Source organism: Juglans regia, chromosome 12 (genome assembly GCF_001411555.2).
Source record: "Juglans regia cultivar Chandler chromosome 12, Walnut 2.0, whole genome shotgun sequence".
Lineage (NCBI taxonomy): Eukaryota > Viridiplantae > Streptophyta > Magnoliopsida > Fagales > Juglandaceae > Juglans > Juglans regia.
In genome coordinates, this window is record NC_049912.1 from 648349 (window position 1) to 666337 (window position 17989).

A 17989-nucleotide genomic window follows, 5' to 3' on the forward strand; every position below is an offset into this window, starting at 1 on the left:
AATTATTTTCAAGTCCTTGAAAAAAATATATATGATGACATTTTGCTTTAAGAATAAATTTTTTTTATAAATAAAAGTCAAGAATTCAATGGTTAGTATAGGGTGACAGAACCATGAGATTTTTCCATCAAATGGCTCTTCTTCCTTGAAACACTTCATTATTCATAACGCAGCCATAAAGTACTTCCAAACCCAACTAACGACTAAGCCTGTTCATGACACCACTTCTTTGCTTGACCTCGTTCCTAACCTTCTCTCAAATGCTGATAATGGCTTTTTACTTAAGCCTCTCGTTGGAAGAAGTTGAGCAAGCTATTTCTATCATCCCACTACAAGAAAATAGCTTATTTCATGCCAGCTATTTCTTGCTAAAAAGATTATTTCCTACTAAAATAAGTCTATTTTTATTCTAAATGGTCATTCTCGTCGCAAATAATTTGTCTCAAATGCCCTATTTTTTTGTAGTGTCCCTATGGACTAAGCCCCTGGTCTAGATGGTTTCTCATCTTCGTTTTATTTAGTTTGCTGGTCTACTATTAACCTTGATCTTTATGAAGCTATTATTGAATTCTTGGGGGAATTCTTCCTCCTTTCAAGCACTCCTTCATCACTTTAATTTCCAAAACTGACTACCCTTCTTCTTTATCTAATTCCAAATTACCTATCAGTTTGTCATGCCAAGTCTCTTACAAAATTATCTCCAAGATTTTGGCCTTTGGTCTCGCCTCTTTGATGCCCAAGCTCATATTTGAGGCCGGGCTGAATAAGAGTTATTCTGATAGCTAGTTAATCAACAAAAATTAGGGATTGAGATTGAGAAAATATGTAACACAAAGAGAGAAGACTCTAAGAATAGGGTTTATTCATAAAAGTTAAAAATTGGTTCTGAAACCCATAAGTCAGGCTTATTTAGCTAAGGAAATCTGTGATTTTGAGAATTTTTGCTAGAAAACGAAAAATGTCAATTATTGCTTGAAAATAGGATACATAATAAACTAAGTATCTTGCCAAAAATCTAGCCCAAACTAGAATAAAAATCATCTCTAAAAGTGAAAATGCAATATTACAACAAATGAAAGAAAAAAACTTAAATTGACAATTCAGAGGGGGAAAAGGCCGATTTCAGAGTCAAAATGATGATTATTAGGCATAGCTGATGACCACAACGTGCACATAGAAAAGAGATCTCCAAATTGGAGTCATATGCACAATTCTGATACATGTAGATAAAATTATGGTCAAAATACTGATGTGTGATCAATATTGCCCCAATCCGAGCAATCTTCACATTTTCTTGTTGTCTTCTCAAAGTAGTCCAATATCAACATAGAATGCTCAACATCATCATGTCCAAATCCCCCTATATGAATATCTCAGCATCAGGGTGCCTTTATTACATGATGTATGATTTTTTATAGCATTTTTCTGGCTCATGAACTAACTCACAACCTTGTTCGGCGGGTTAGGGGCAACAATGTCCTCCTTAAGGTTGACATAATCAAAGTTTTTGATAGAGTAAATTGGCATTATCATTCTTGAGTGCTTGCTTCTTTGGTTTTAGTAGAGATGTGATTTTGTTACAACATTGCTTCACTTATCCGATCTTTTCTATTTGTCTAAATGCTACTCACAATGGTTATTTTACTTCCAGTAGGAGCCTTTGCCAAGGTGGTCCCTTACCGCCTCTGCTTTTCATCCTTAGTGAACAACCTTTAAGTAGAGGTTTCAACGATTTCATGGAGGTTGGCCAATGTTCTTTCTCATTGTTATATCTCTTTCTCTCACATTCTTTTTGTTGTTGATCTTTTAATTTTCACTAATAGTTCCAATAATAGCTTTAACACTATTATGGAGTTTATTAATCGTTACGAGGCTATCTCTGGGTAGAAATTAAACCCTTCCGTAGGTGTATTCTTATTGCACAAGAATGTGTATTGAGCTAGAAAGCGCATCATTGAGGTCACAACTGACTTTATAGAATGCAAGTTTCCCGCCACATACCTTGGAGCTCCCCTCTCTTATGGCAAAATTTCTATTTCTGCTTATGATTCCATCCTTTGCAAAATTCATAAGAATGTTGTCAGTTGGAAATGTCGCCTTTTGTCCTCTGGGGTAAACTAACTTTACTCAAATATATGTTTTCTTCTATTCTTATCCATATCCTCTCAATCCTTGACCCTCTGAGGAAAAAAAAAAAAAAAGTGATGAATCTCACTCACAAAGCTTTTGCTACTTTCTTGGACTCTTATCTCCCGCCCCTTGTCTAAAGGTGGTCTGGGTATTTAGAATTTACATAGTACTCTCAAGGCTCTTAATTATAGATTTTCTTGGAATTTTTTGAGGTCTGATTCCCTTTGAACTAGCTTTTTACATCCTTAATACATTCATAATGTGTCTTCTCTTAACCACATCGAGGCTAAACCTTATCATTCTAGCTCATAGAAAACTATATGTAAATTCCTACTTGTCATTCACCAAAATAGCCAATGGAAAGTTCATGAAGGAGTCTTAAATTTTTGGCATTATAACTAGACATGGGTATCTTCTCTCTTTAAGGAGGTTAGAGATTTTCCATTTACCTCAAATCTGATTCTAAAATTAGAATTTGGAAGCACTCCTTGGATGGTTAATTTTCTACTAATTCGGCATGGAACTTACTTAAAGACCATTCCCCCACTTTTCCTTTTGCTTTTTTTATTTTGAATAAAGTTCTTCTGGTGGAAACCTCAATTTTTATTTGGAAACTTTGGCATAATTGTATCCTTCTTGATGACAAGATTTAGAAGTGTGAGATCTCTATCACTTCTAAGTGTAATTGTTGTGTTGTTGGCTTCATGGAAAGTGCTAATCATCTCTTTTCCGATTGTGCCCTTAGTGGTGCAGTTTGGCTTTACTTTTATTGCATTTTTGGCTATACTCTCACTTCCTCTTACAATTGGAAAACTAGAGCTACCGATTGATGGTTTATGTTTCGAGACTCTGATCAACTGCAGTTGACTGCTTTTCTTTTACTCACCATCATTTGTTGGGAGATTTGGCTTGCCAAGAACAAAACCTGTTTTAAAAATATCCAAGTTAATTCTCATACTATTTTTCACAAAGTTAAAACATGGTTGAGAGATCTAATGCATGTCTAGATCTAATGCGTCTATCTTGGACTCTCTCCATATTCATATTCTCACTATTAGCTCCAAAAGGCTTTTCTTGGTCAAATGGATCGTCCCTCCTTTGATACCCCTCCTTTTGGCTCTCTTAAGATAAATATGGATGGCGCTTCTAAAGGAAATCATGGTCATCCGGGTTGTGAGAGAGTTTTACGTTCCTACAATGGTTCTTTTATTGCTGATTTTTTTTTCATTTTTGGGAGTTGGTAATAATACTTTTGTTGAGTTCTCGGATTTGAAGATGGGTCTTACTTTATGTTATCGACTTAGCATTACCAACTTTATTATGGAGACAAATTCACTTCTTATTATTAGTTGGCCTAATAATAGTTTCCCTCCCCTTTGGCCTTATTATAATATTTGGGGTGATATGCTTTTGTTTAAACTCATTTTTCCTTTTAGTATCTTTCATGTCTATAGATAAGGTAATGTCTTGGCCGATAGTTTGGCTTCTTTTGGCTTCATGGATAATACGGTAAGTTTTTCTTTTTCTCTTTTCTCTTTGAGTTTCCTAAGCCTATGATTGGTCTTTTCTTAGTGAAAAATTATACTCATCATCCTCATACCACACACCACAAATAATTTTTTATTTTTTTTCTTTTTCCTTACAAAATGTGTGGTGTATGGATGATGAGTAGAAGAACTCAATTAGTTTAGGAAGAATAAAACAAAAAAAAGTTAAAAAATAAAAATAAGTGTGGTGTGTAGAGATGATGAGTAGCAAAACTCTTTCTCTGTGGATCGTGCATTTAGTCCCTCGTTTCATCATTAGCTTTTAGTATATTTAAACCACGGTTTGAATGTATTTAGTTTGTATTAGGTTTTATATAAATTTTAGGAGCATGTTTTTGGATTTCTTTTTGTGACCCATTTCTCATCTTTGTATAAAATGTTCATCCGCCATTAGTGAGGGCTTATCAATAAAATTGGAGTATCGTCATCTTGTTTAAAAAAAGAATTTGCTACTAATCATATTACCTTGATTCCTAAAGTTCTTAAACCAGGTTATTCTAGCTATTACACTTTTAACTAGCAAGAAAGAGGAACTACTATAGAAAAAAATGAAAAGGAAGAGGCACAAGGAGTTTATAAGTAGCTGAAAGGTTTTAAAAGAGGCACATATATATATATATATATATGTATGTACACATATGTATAATAGGTGAGACCTACATCTATAAGGAGAGAAGTTTTAATTCCCTTGAAAAATGGTTCCTTATATGGGGGCTGGGGTTCATGCACAATAGAATATTGTTGCTTATGATCATGAATAAAATATTATATCGGGCACATCTAATGGTCTGCTAGGGTTGTGCATTTCCTCTATAATTCCAATTTCAACGGAGACAGAAAGTCAGAATTCGAAGTTCGGAGTCGGGGATTTTGTTGAAAAATTGGTCAGAGTTGGAGCCGACATCGACTATTTTTTTTTTTGTTTTAAAAAATTGTTTTATTCAAAATAACTATTGGGACTTTCAAAACGAGGCTTTTCTCTTTCTTTCTTTTTTCTTTTTTCTTTTTTCTTAGTGATTTATTTTCTTCCCAATTTCTGTCACTTTTCAAAACAATCAAACTTATCTTTCCAATGTCTACCACTTTTCACGACTCCAAACTTCGAACATTTTTTTAAAAATAATTGTTTTATTCAAAACAGCTATTGAGACTTTCAAAACGAGGCTTTCTCCTTCTTCTTCTTTTTTTCTCTTCCTTAGTGATTTATTTTCTTCCCAATATCTGTCACTTTTCAAAACAATCAAAATTATCTTTCCAATGTCTACCACTTTTCACGACTCCAAACTTCGAACATTTTTTTAAAAATAATTGTTTTATTCAAAACAACTATTGAGACTTTCAAAACGAGGCTTTCTCCTTCTTATTCTTTTTTTTCTCTTCCTTAGTGATTTATTTTCTTCCCAATATTTGTCACTTTTCAAAACAATCAAAATTATCTTTCCAATGTCAACCACTTTTCAAAAGAGTTAAGAGTTCTCTTCACAAGGTCTGTTGCCTTTCCTTTTCCACTTGTGTTCTTCTTTTTTCCTTTCCGCATTTTGTCCTTTACTTTCCTCCCATAGACAAAGAGCTTGTTTTTCACTATTTGAAGTGCAAGGTCTTCACTATTACATTACCAGCTTCAGTCATTCTTGAGTTTGATGTATTCCAAACTAATCATTAGGGCCTACCAGGTAATTATGCAGTATTGTGGAATTAATCTCCTAATTTGTATACTTTTGCTAAATTAGTAATATTGTATTTGTAGTTCGATGAGGCCGAATTTCAAAACCACTATAATTAAATTCAAATTAAATGTCAATATTACTATTTTCTTAATTGTTGCATGCCACATTTTATATATTCTTGATCAAGCGTGGTGCATCATGTTTCACCTTATCTGTCTTTCTCTCTATAGGTAAGGGTGGAAATGAAGAACATCAACAGAGTACGGAGAGGGAACTTTTACTCCGACTGCATTTCCCTTGTTCACCTATGTTTCTTCTACCTCTGATTCCGACAACTTTGATCAGAGTTGGAATCCTCTCCAATTTGGAGCAGAATCGGAACCAAAATTACCTTCGACTCAAGTCGAAGTCAGATGTTGGAGTTCATTATTCCAACTATGTCAGAGTCAAAGCACAGCCCTACGACCAACAATAATTTTCACATACAATAGGTATGTTCCAAGGCCAATAATCAAAGCATTTAATTTTCAACATAAAAGTCTATACTTTGAATCAAATTAACTCCTGGAAAAAAGTATAATTTCTAGCTATTCGATACTGACACATTCACACATCTTCTCTTCATATGCATTAAACACAAGAGAAATGTTAAATCATAAAAAGATTTTATAAATATAAATTTACAAACTAATATAGTTTAATGTGGTATGTTAAATTGTAAAACTATTTTTATTATAAAGTAGATTTAACATATCATATAAAACTATATCAGTTTGTGAATTTATTTTTGTAAGATCTTTTTATAACTACCACACTTCTCTTAAGATAAACACAAATTTTATATTTTTTCTCTACAAACTTAAAAATCTACACTTTTAACACAATCTTAATAGTTTTATCAATAAAGAACGATATTTTCAGTTTTAGGGTATGCAAGTATGTGCACTCTATTTCAAATTTTAAAATTTGCACTTCTAACACAATCTTAATAGTTTTATCAATAAGAATTATATTTATAGTCTTATAATATACAAGTTTGCACACTCCATTTGAAAAAAAAAAAATTAGATAAATCTAGAACTAAGATTAAATAAATTATTTTTTTAATAGTGATCCTATTTGTTTTTTCAATAAGATTAAGCAAGTCTTATACACTCTAAAACTATATCTAATATTATTCAATAAAAATATAATATGTCAATTTGAGTTGTTTGGAGTGTAACGTTAAAAACTAATTATAAAGAGAAAAACTCAATGTAGTTTGGATTTTTTTTTTTTTTTAATGCTAAAAAAAGTTATCACTTGTAAATTTGTGTTAGTATTTTTTAACCTTAAAAAAAAAACTCAAAATACACTAAGGACAATTTGGAGGGACAAATTGGGAGATAATGTAGCATTGTCCGTGAAAACTATTTTTATCCTCGGACAAAGTTTTGGTTGGTATCCTAGCCAATAACCACATGCCACGTCACCAGATTCTCAAACTCAGAGCAGGACAGATAGAAAATTGACGTTTGTTGAGATAAAAAATTATAGAGAAATGATTTGTATAAATATCAAATAGATAAGTTTCATATAAATCTTTATAAAAAATTAGATTCCACTTTAAAAAATATAAAAAAATATTATTATTTATTAGTAGAATCTATTGATTTATAAAAGATTTGTATGTAATTTATCTATTTAAGACTTATATATAATCTGTTATTAACCTATTAAATAATCGTATCTTAACGAATTAATTTATTTTGATCTCAACCTGTTAAGATTAAATTATAACTCACTTTTATGATATCGTGTTATATTAAATAAACGAATCTTGTCCAATATTACCACTCATGGAAGCATGAGCAGAAAAGCTGATTGTAAATTTGTTGGTAGGGGTGGCAACAATAACGTGGTAGACAATGGCCTCCAAGTGGTGCGCCACATGAGACACGCGCACAACCCCCCAGCACTTTCACTTCCCCTCCGCCTCCTTCTTGCGTGCGCCCTCCTTGCCTTGCGTCCGCCTGTTGCGCTGTCCCCTATCCTGCGCACTCCCTCCCTTCCTAACCCTACCTGCGTCTCCATCATCCCCACTAACACCACCACCTCCAACTACGGCAACGATACCATCCACCTCATCGAGATCTCCTGTTCGCACGGCCGAGGAGCCATGTCCAAAGCTCGCGTTTACTCCGACGTCAATGTCGTGCGGCCCAAAGAGTACTGGGATTACGAATCTCTAACCGTTCAATGGGGGTACTAAACATAATAATTTCTCTTACCCTAGTCCGAAGCCCTTTCTTTCTATTGATCTTCCTTTTTTAACCTATCGCTGCTTTTGACTGGGAAGAATTTTGCAACGGGGATAACGAAATTGATTAAGCTTCTCTCAGGCTTTATGCCTTAATAGTTAATATTACTGAGCTTCTTTTTTTTTTTTTTTTTTAATTATTATTAAGCGGTTGAGATCGATTTTTCCTCTTTTCTTTCAGTGCGCTAATTTTCTTAAGGGTAGACCGTAGTGGTTCTAGTTTGATATGTATTTTCTTCCATTAGCGTAGCCCGATTATATCTTTTGATCCGTATGAAATAAAATTGGATAGAATGGATGAAGTTGATTAATTTTTGGTTTCGAGAACCTCAAAAAAGGCCACTTGAATTTGTAGAAGTGCAGGCATTTGTAAAGCTGCCACCTGTGGAAGTTCTATATATCGGATTGGGGTTGATACATACAAGAAAAGATACTGTGGCTGGGTTTGAGAAGGGAGTGATTCTTGTTGTTCACCTAATGCTGAAGTACCATAACATGTCCAGTTTTGAATCCATCCTTTTCTTTTGGATTCGTGTTGTTCACCTAATGCTGAAGTACCTATATTTTTCAGTTTTTAATCCCTCTTTTTCTTTCTTTTTTCCGTTTTTAGCTATTGTCTGAAATTTTGAGAAATCTTTCACTTCATTCTTTCCAGTGATCAAGATGATTATGAGGTTGTACGGAAAGTTGGAAGGGGAAAATACAGTGAGGTTTTCGAGGGCATAAATGTCAACACGAATGAGCGGTGCATAATCAAGATACTTAAGCCTGTTAAGAAAAAGAAGGTGAGTTTTAATTGTTCACTTTATCCTTGAGGACAGCAGACATATAGCATTTCAGCATAGTTGCTTTGTTTCTAGAGTACTACTTTGGCTACTTTTAACAAGATTTGGCGCATTGTTTAAATTTTTTATGTTGTTGGATTTGTAATAATTCAATATTGCCACAGCCAGAGGAAATACATGGTTTTGTAAAAAATATGTGAGATACCCGTGTGGAGGATCATCTATCGTGTGCTTACTTTATATATTCTACTCTGTTGCTCGTCTTGCATGCCATTAATGTGGTTTTCTGCTGTAAATTTAGTCTGGTAACATCAAGGATTAAGCATGAGGTGTCTATACATCTTTTTTTGCAGATTAAGAGAGAGATAAAAATACTACAGAACATTTGTGGTGGTCCAAATATTGTCAAGCTTCTTGATATTGTCAGAGATCAGCACTCAAAAACTCCTAGCTTGATATTTGAATATGTGAACAGTACAGATTTCAAAGTTCTTTATCCCACGTTGACTGATTATGACATACGCTACTACATATATGAGCTTTTGAAGGTAATTTATTCGTTCACTCTTTCTCCATTCAACACAGTTTTGCTCATTTATAATTTTTTCTGGTGAATCTAAGGCTTACTTGAGGTGCTGCAATATTTGTTATGGGAAGAGAACTAAAACAAATGAAGGTTAACAGCTGTAAAGCCTGTAATGTCTCTTGAAGTGCTGATTGTCCAAACTTACCTTTTCCAACTTCCTTCTGGAGTTCTGCTGCTTACTTTGGGAAATTTGGGATTCAATGTCTCTCGAGCAAGCATAATTGACAAGGATCTTGGTGATAAAATTTCCCACATTTAGCCATATGAAGTCATTGTTTGGTCGGCAGTTTGGATATAAAGGACATCGATGCGGATCTTATGTCATAAGTGCCTAGAAACGATCTCCTGAACTCCTCTAGATGGCTTTTTCTAATAAGCTTTCTTTTCCTTTTTTCTCCTCCTTTCTTGGTTAGATGGTACTATAATTTTTTCTGAAAACAAACAATTGACAATTTTCAACTGAATGTCAAACCTTCCTTTGCAAGAATTGCAACTGTACCCTTGGATATCTCCATTACGCTTAAGATATGCTTTTACCTGAAAAGTGATGGGTTACCATGCTTATAATTAAATTAAATAACAACAATAATTCCAAATGCAGATTTTTCTGTCCGTAAAGTTGGTTGAAACACTTTACGGACAGAACAGTGCGATGTGGTTAAAAGGCTTTATGGGATGAAATCTTTACTAGGCTTGGTATCGCATGGGTAATGCCTAGGAGGGTAGTAGATTTATTGTCATGTTGGAGAGGTATTCGGGGCAATTGTCAAATCGTGGCTGTTTGGAAGATTGTGCCTCTATGTTTAATGTGGTGCACTTGGAACAAGAGGAATGGTCGCTGTTTTGATAATAGGGAACGCTCAATGGGGGGGTTCAGGGACTTTTTCTTTCATACGTTGTTACTTTGGGCTTCGGCTATTGTATTGAATGAGACTAGTTTTAATGACTTTTATGCTGTTTTTCACAGTGCTTAGCTTGTAATTAGGTTCATCTCTTGTATACTTCCTGTGTACTTGGGCTTGCCTAATTATGTGGATTAATAAAATTCTTCTTACTTATTAAAAAAAAGTTGGTTGAAACACTTTAATATGTGTACCTTCGAGTATGGACCTTTCAATGGTGTTGTGAAATGCACTTTTACAGCTCAACTAATTTTGGTAACTTTATGCTGCAGGCATTGGACTACTGCCATTCACAAGGAATAATGCACAGAGATGTCAAGCCTCACAATGTTATGATCGACCATGAGTTGCGTAAACTTCGCTTGATAGACTGGGGTCTTGCTGAGTTCTACCATCCCAGCAAGGAATATAATGTCCGTGTAGCTTCAAGGTAATTTTCGAGACATAGGGCCTAAGTTCTATAAATTGAAACATACTTATGAAAAAGGTCCTATAAACTGAAACTAGGGGTGATAAACGGTCCATCCGGACCGAATGGACCGATCGTTTCGGTCCGGACCAAACCGGACTGAGACTGAGTCCACCTTTTAGAGGACCGAAAAGTTTCGGTCCGGTCCACGGTCCAGGGTTTTTCTAGACCGGACCGGACCGAATGAAAAAATAAAAATAAAAAAAATATTTTATATATATTATTTATATAATAATTGTACAATTAATAATATAAAATTTTAAATATGTTATTAATACTTGTTAATATTCTATGAATTAACTAATATATAATATCAATTAGTTAATTATATAGTAATTATATAAATTAATAATGTAATTTTCATCTAATTTATTATCATTGACCATATAAAATATTTTTTTATTGAGTTTGCTATATAATCCACATTAATAAGTCACTTAGTTTAATTTAGTATTTTAAATAAATTTTTTTTATTAATTGATTGTAAAAAAAAAAGAGGCCGGACCAGACCGATACGGTCCCAATGAGTGTTTGGTCCGGAAAAATGATGGACCGAAAATGTTCGGTCCATCGCCGGACCGGACCGGACTGACCGATTTGCACTCCTAACTAAAACATTTATCATTTGAAAGCTTACTTCTAGTGAACTTAATTTTTTGTTATCGATTGTTTTATAGAACATTTTTCAGCAGGATATGGGGTCTGTATTTGTCCAACTTCTAGTTGGATGCCTCGTTACCATGTCCAAGCCATATGCTTTGAACATGTGGAGAATGTCTTGTGTATAGAATGCCTGTTACAAACCCCTTTAAAGTTATATTTAACTTTGTTATGTAATGCAAGGAAATATAGTTCTTGTTATATAGTTAGTTTTCATAAAATCACTTGTGCTTTGTAATATTAAAATGAATCAGTGGATGTCATATACAAATGCATGCATGAAAGTTGTTAATAAAGCACACTTAGCAGACTCGCATAAACAGAATTGTAGTATATTAGTTTTTGGGTCTTTCTAGCCAACACTTCATTCTTGCGTTATTGCATTATTGCATTTCTGTGTCTGCGTCAAAGGATCAGAGGGGGTTTAAATGTTTTAGAAAAGAGTTCAACCACATATGTAAATCTAAGCTGTTTTCCTAAAGGTTGAAATTTAACCTTCTGAAAAGGTTGGAATTTTCTTATATTTTTTTCAGATACTTTAAGGGTCCTGAACTTCTGGTTGATTTGCAAGACTATGACTATTCTTTGGACATGTGGAGCCTTGGCTGCATGTTTGCAGGAATGGTAAGAATTATGGTGACTGGATTCTACTTAGATTCAAATCATGTAAAATGTTGTTTAGGCTGCATCATGCATGTGTTCCTTAGGTGTTTGTGCATGTTCTTTTGCTCATTTCACTTGATGGCTTGCTGCTTCTGTAGATTTTCCGCAAGGAGCCATTCTTTTATGGTCATGACAACCATGATCAACTTGTCAAAATTGCAAAGGTATTGCTTATTCTGATTTGGAAAAGTTCTCAAATTTATGTACCTTCAACTATTACTCCAAGAAACATGTGTCAATACTAAAATAAAATGTATTGTTATTCTCAATATTATAAATTACGGTGTTTATTACTGATATTCACTATCTTTTGCTTGGGTGTTTATAGAATTATTATGACACAGTGTTTCTTCTTTCCATTAAAATCTTCCTCAAAAGGATTTCTATATGAATTTAGTGGCTTGCTTTCCAGGTTCTTGGGACGGACGAGTTAAATGCATATCTGAATAAGTATAATTTGGAGCTTGATCCTCAACTTGATGCACTTGTTGGGAGGTATGTCTGGATGAGCTTTTTCACCCTCGTGGAGTCCATTCTCTGATACTTGATGAAAGCATAAATCATTAAACTGTGACTACTGTGAGATATATATATATATATATATATTCTATAAGTAACTTTGGTAAGAATATCTAATATGGAATTTGCTCATCTTTGCCTTAGAAGTGCTGCAATTAACTATAATGATTTAAGTCCCTCATTTGGTTAATCATTACATGCAGCCTCTAACCGTTTATGTTGTCGTGTATTAATTTGTCAATACCTTCTGCAGGCACAGCAGGAAACCGTGGTCCAAATTTATTAATGCAGATAATCAGCATCTGGTTTCTCCAGAGGTTATTTTCTTGTCTTCTAGATGTATCAAGTTTTAGTTATCCCCAGTAGTCCCTGTAATTGGTTGATCTTTAAAATGTATTTTGAATGCAGGCCATTGATTTTCTTGATAAGCTCCTACGGTATGATCACCAGGACAGGCTAACTGCAAGAGAAGCCATGGTAATTCTGTTTATATTTATTTGTTGCTATTGCTAATGTCTCTTTTTTCTGGTTTCCTTTTTGCCTTTTTTATATTAATTTATTTTTTGGATGGAAGCCTTTTTTATATTAATTGATATACATAACTCTTGCCCTCTTGGGTTCGGTCAGAATATAGTTTCAATGCTAGAGTAGGAGTAGGATATTTTTTAGCTGTTATATTCCTTTACCCCACCCCATCCCTCTTCCCAGGTCAACACGAAACAGCATTTTCTTTCCAAATTATTTTAGTGCTGCGGTTACTTGCAACAAGGATTTCAATCTAATTTGCACTAGTATCATCCATATCTGGTTGGATTAAGATAAATTTGATGACGTTTGGGATCTTCAGACTGCACTTTCCCACGCCGCCGCCCACCCCCTCCCCCAAAAAAAAATTTGATAGTACAGAGTCCGCGTGCTAATCTCAGTGTTACTCTAGGGCATACTAAAATGTTGCCTCGCTGATATTGTTGGTGCAGGCACATCCATATTTCTCTCAGGTGAGAGCAGCAGAAAGTAGCAGGATGCGCACACAGTAGGGCCGATCCCATGGAGTCCTTTGTGTAAACACCATGCTATTTGGAATATGTATTATAAACCGTATAAATTTTTATGGCTCCCTCTCACTGAATGTGGGCAGTCAAGTTTGTGTATGGGTTCATAATGCGAAGACTACTGTTGAGTAGAATGAAAAACTTTGTGAAGTTTTCAATCATGTACGTCAATGCCATCCATAACTGTCCTCGATTAGTGAGTAACATTAACACTCAAAGTGAAGCTGGCCGCAATAGACTATTACGACTACCCTCCCCAAGGGCCAAGATAAGAGTGGCCGAGATTATGAAGACTTTACGAACTGTGTGTGGGTATCACCTGATCCCTTAAACCATTTGAGTCGCAACAGAATAATGGTTTCTCACACATTTGAGGCCATTGATGATCTGTGAAAGACGCTAAAATATGACGAGTCAAGAGAAAGTCAACTGAGAAGTGCTCAGTGGGGCAGCTCGGATACATGAACGTGCTGTTTGGGAATAGAGATGATTTTATCTCACCTCAAAATTTCTCATCTTATTTCCTTTTCTAATTCCCCTCAAACTCAAATACTTTTTAATTTCAGATTTTATACTTTTTCATCTAATCATTACAACTTTTTCAAACTTACAAAAAAAACATAAAAAATAATTTAACTTTTCCAAATCCTAAAATAAAACATCTCAATTCAAATCATTTTATTACTATTCAAAAATTGTTTTACTACTATTTATAAAATTTTCATCTTATTTCATCTCAATTCCGAAATATCTTATAAAACTTCATGATGTATCACCCATATGAGTAATTAATCTTAAGAGCATAGTTTGGCAAACCTTATTTCATTATTGAAAGGGCAACATTTTTCTCATCTTAGATCTTATCATACTTGATCGCACTTACTGATGTGAGACATTTTAAGTAATTTCATTGATGACTTAAAATAAGTCATGTAAAACATGCCAAATAGCAATTGTGATTGGGAATGACAAATTTTAACATGAACAACAATATTTCTAGTACAGGAAATGTCTAAATCGGCTGCTTAATTATTGGAATGACTCCGCCAACCTTTCATGATCAATGCATTTCTCATTACAATTAAACAAGCTTGCATCACCAATGGCATCAATATTCATTATAATTGAACACTGAGTTCCACTTGAACAAAGAACAAGTATACATGACTCTCCCTCTCCCTCTCTCAAACAGACAGTACCACAACATATCATAAAGCAACCACGATGTGGACTTAAGCACATCATAATAGAAAGATTTTTACATATATGATGATGATATTCTCAATCCATCTCCACATTCATTCATTTTTTGAGATGGGGGAAGCAAGTATAAACATCAGATTTGGGGTGCTTTGCTTCCGCATGCTCCCTGCACTTAACCTCCGTAGTGGTGCATATAAATGTCTGCATGCACACCTTGCACTGCATTGAATATTCACCAAAAAAAATATTAATTAACCAACAAATTGAAAGGAAGTACAATAGGCAGAACGATCTTCTTTTTTTTTTTTTATCAGTAAACAAAATTTTATTGATCATAAGAATAGGCAAGAGCCCATGTAATGGGCAGGATGATTTTAACTAAGAGACAAGATATAGTTGCGCCAATATTTCATCCTCTTGATCCATGATTTGATTTAGACATAACTAGTCTGATGTCATGCCCCCAATCCCAGAAGGGACAAAGGTAATGATCTCATGCATTCTACTGTGCAACATACCTTAAGGAATTTCTGAATGGGTCTTTCAGAAATCAGTTAATTCTGTCACATTGTTATAATTTCTCGTGAAGGGTTAACCCCTAGGGATTGGCTCAAGTTGTAAGGGTCTTGGTCATGGGTGCAAACAATTTCTAAGGGCCACATCCCATTGGTGAGAAGTCAATGATTTACCTAATTCGTGTTATGGGGATGCGTTACATGGGTCAAAGGTTTAACCGGGTAAAAGACATGGGTTTGCATGGTCTCCCAGATTCCTCATCATCACAAAGTTTCTTGTGAAGGGTTTGAATAGGAACTTATGGCCTTATTTGTTGCCATTGAAGCTAGTAGAAACTTGAAGGAATTGGCCTATAGTCCCAAATCAGTTTCTAGAGGCCTCAGGGAATTAAAAGGGCTGCCTTGCTCCATCAATTATTACTAAGAATAGTTGCTCTAGTGTTGTAGAATTAAGGGAGCGGGCCTCGAGTTTAATCATGAAGCTCAAGATATTGTCACAGAACGTTAAGGTTCAATGAGAATGACAAAGGCCAGAAATACAGATTGGAAAGTTGATCAGTTTGTCTGCCGGAAACAAAGCTGAAACACGTCCTATAGTATCATTCAGGATCTTTGGAGTGCCCACATGTTATTCTAACTTTGACCGCGTATTTTCGTATGTGACCTCTGTTTAATAGAAACTAAAAGCCAACATTCAAGTCGACAACCTAAGATGATGTTAATATTTTCAAATCAGTCTTGAAGAAACAAAAGACTTTATCTCCTAAATTTGAAGGGAAGTGTAATACAAGCTATCAATAGCAGTAGAGTGAAGTTCCTTATACATAGATCAAACTTGGCCCCTATGATAAAAAATTCAAGCCACCAGACCTAGGATAGTCTGATATGGAATGAACCAGGACTTGAGCTTCAACCCAAAGAACATCTGAGTTGTGTATGACATCATCAATTATAAGTGGAGCTAAATTAACTCCCTTTTTAAACACCAATCTAACAATCCCCCGATAAACTCCTATAATAATCTGGTCAGGATGAACGAAAAGCAGGATGACTTTCTCCCGCAACTATCGTGCATAATATTTCAACCGTCGAAATTTCCATATTATTATTTAGGCACCAATAAAAGTAACTAAAGTAGACTCAATCCAATTATCAACCAAAGAATACCTGGATTGACATCGCCTTCTTGTTTGTTTCTAGCTGGCTACCTGAAAAAAGCAATCCAATCATCTAGTTAAGCACAACAAATACACGTATATCTTTGACATGTAATACGATCCACAGCTGTTTTTATAAAAAGATCGAAAAGGAGATTTTCTAATAAATAAAAGAATCTCTATCATCTTTTACGTTATCTTGGTTACCCAGTAAAACCCACTAATTCATGCTCTCAACGGTTCAGGTCTTTGATTCGGAAAGAGAGAATTGAGATGCGAAAATGGCATCTTCCACTCTGCTGCCATGCTCTCGGAAACCAAACAAGGCACACAACTTGAAAAGAAATATTGATTGGAAGGAACAAAGGAAGAGATTAATAATTTACCCTTGGCAGCTTTTTGCTTTTCCAAGTTCTTCTCACGTGCCATCTTCGCCTTCTGCCCGTTTCCTCCTCCCATGTCTAAAATCAAAAGGGATGAGAACCTGAAAACCCTAATTTTGCGAAAGACGAGTACTCTACGATATCTGGGCAAGTATAGAGGGGAACCGAACCGGGGTCGTTTATATATGGCTACAGCCTTAAAAAAATAATAATAATAAATAACACGCTTTCCCCCATAAACTTAGGGGTGTAAACTCAAACTGGAAAACCGGAAAACCGGACCGGACCGGATCGAACCGGACCGGTTTTACCGGTTTTGAACCGGTCCGGTCCGGAACCGGTTTTTAAAACGTAAAAACCGGCCGGTTCCGGTCCGGTTCCGGTTCCGGAATTTTTTGGACCGGACCGAACCGGACCGGACCGGTTGATTAAAAAAAATAAAAAATAATATTTTTATATATAAGTTTTATACAAAATATTTTATATATATTAAATATTAATATATATAAGTTTTATATATAATGTATAATTATAAATTTTTATGTGAAATTTTATATATAACATATATATTCATATATGAAATAATTTATTATTATAATTTATAAATTATTACATAAAATGTTAATACTAAATCACTAAAAGTTTATAACTAATACAAATATATAACTTATAACTATACCAATAGTCTAATATTAATACTATTATATAGTCTAATATATTAATAAAAGTATAAAACTGTTTTTTTTAAATCAATTTTTTTTTTTTTATAAACAAATTTTAATGACAAATTGTGAAATTTATATTTTTAAAAAACTGGAAAACCGGACCGGAAACCGGTAAAACCGGAAGTACCGGTTTAGGAGGGTAACCGGTGCGTAATCGGTTTTGAAAAATATAAAACCGGTACATACCGGTTCGGTCCTAAATTTTATCCAAAACCGGACCGGACCGGACCGGTTACACCCCTACTGATAAACTGATAAACATTTGCCGGCCAATTAATTTGCAATTACTTTATTGGAGATTATTATGTCACCATAATCATTTATATAAATATTCTTTAATAACCCAATATATGTATTATTTTTAGATTATTAATTATTCGAGTTAACCACGGTGTCAATGATATTCTTTTTTTTTTCTTTTTTCTTTTTTTTCTTAATTTAAAAAATGAGAATTTCAAACTTCAAACCTCCATTTTAGAAGTTAGGAGTTATGTCAACTAGACCACATATTTTTGGCAAGGAGTCAATAATATTCTAAACTAGTTAAAACATGATAAAATTTATATGAAAAATTATATATAGTATATTTTTATTTTACTTTCATTTCATTATGATGAGATGATTTTGATTTTTTTTAATAAAAAATAATCCAAATATGATCAAAGTGTCACATTTGACATGGTGTGATGAAAATATGGCTTGTACCATAACTCAATTTATAAAAGTT

The 17989-nt window shown here is 34.2% G+C and overlaps 2 protein-coding genes across 2 annotated transcripts; one reads left to right on the top strand and one right to left on the bottom strand.

Annotated features, from left to right (window-relative positions):
- The first annotated feature begins 7174 nt into the window (after nt 1–7174).
- On the top strand, nt 7175–13472 carry LOC108979772 (casein kinase II subunit alpha-2-like). The gene is made up of 10 exons (XM_018950520.2): nt 7175–7588; nt 8299–8428; nt 8782–8976; nt 10189–10346; nt 11579–11669; nt 11807–11872; nt 12121–12203; nt 12481–12544; nt 12636–12704; nt 13205–13472. The coding sequence occupies exons 1-10, from the start codon at nt 7191–7193 to the stop codon at nt 13262–13264; spliced, it is 1314 nt and encodes a 437-aa protein (XP_018806065.1). The 5' UTR covers nt 7175–7190; the 3' UTR covers nt 13265–13472.
- Nucleotides 13473–14370: 898 nt separating this feature from the next.
- On the bottom strand, nt 14371–16723 carry LOC108979774 (uncharacterized protein At2g23090-like). The gene is made up of 3 exons (XM_018950525.2): nt 16541–16723; nt 16165–16205; nt 14371–14701 (listed from the first exon to the last, which is right to left on the bottom strand). Exons 1-3 carry the CDS (start codon nt 16611–16613, stop codon nt 14582–14584), a joined length of 234 nt encoding a protein of 77 aa, XP_018806070.1. The 5' UTR covers nt 16614–16723; the 3' UTR covers nt 14371–14581.
- Nucleotides 16724–17989: the final 1266 nt, after the last annotated feature.

Coding starts and splice junctions, on each gene's coding strand:
- LOC108979774 (XM_018950525.2), bottom strand. CDS start 16,613: ATGGGAGGAGGAAACGGGCAGAAGGCGAAGATGGCACGTGAGAAGAAC. Junction 16,206..16,540: donor AAAGCAAAAAGCTGCCAAGG/GTAAATTATTAA, acceptor TGCTTTTTTCAG/GTAGCCAGCTAGAAACAAAC. Junction 14,702..16,164: donor AGAAGGCGATGTCAATCCAG/GTATTCTTTGGT, acceptor TATTCAATGCAG/TGCAAGGTGTGCATGCAGAC.
- LOC108979772 (XM_018950520.2), top strand. CDS start 7,191: ATGAGCAGAAAAGCTGATTGTAAATTTGTTGGTAGGGGTGGCAACAAT. Junction 10,347..11,578: donor AATGTCCGTGTAGCTTCAAG/GTAATTTTCGAG, acceptor TATTTTTTTCAG/ATACTTTAAGGGTCCTGAAC. Junction 11,670..11,806: donor GCTGCATGTTTGCAGGAATG/GTAAGAATTATG, acceptor CTGCTTCTGTAG/ATTTTCCGCAAGGAGCCATT.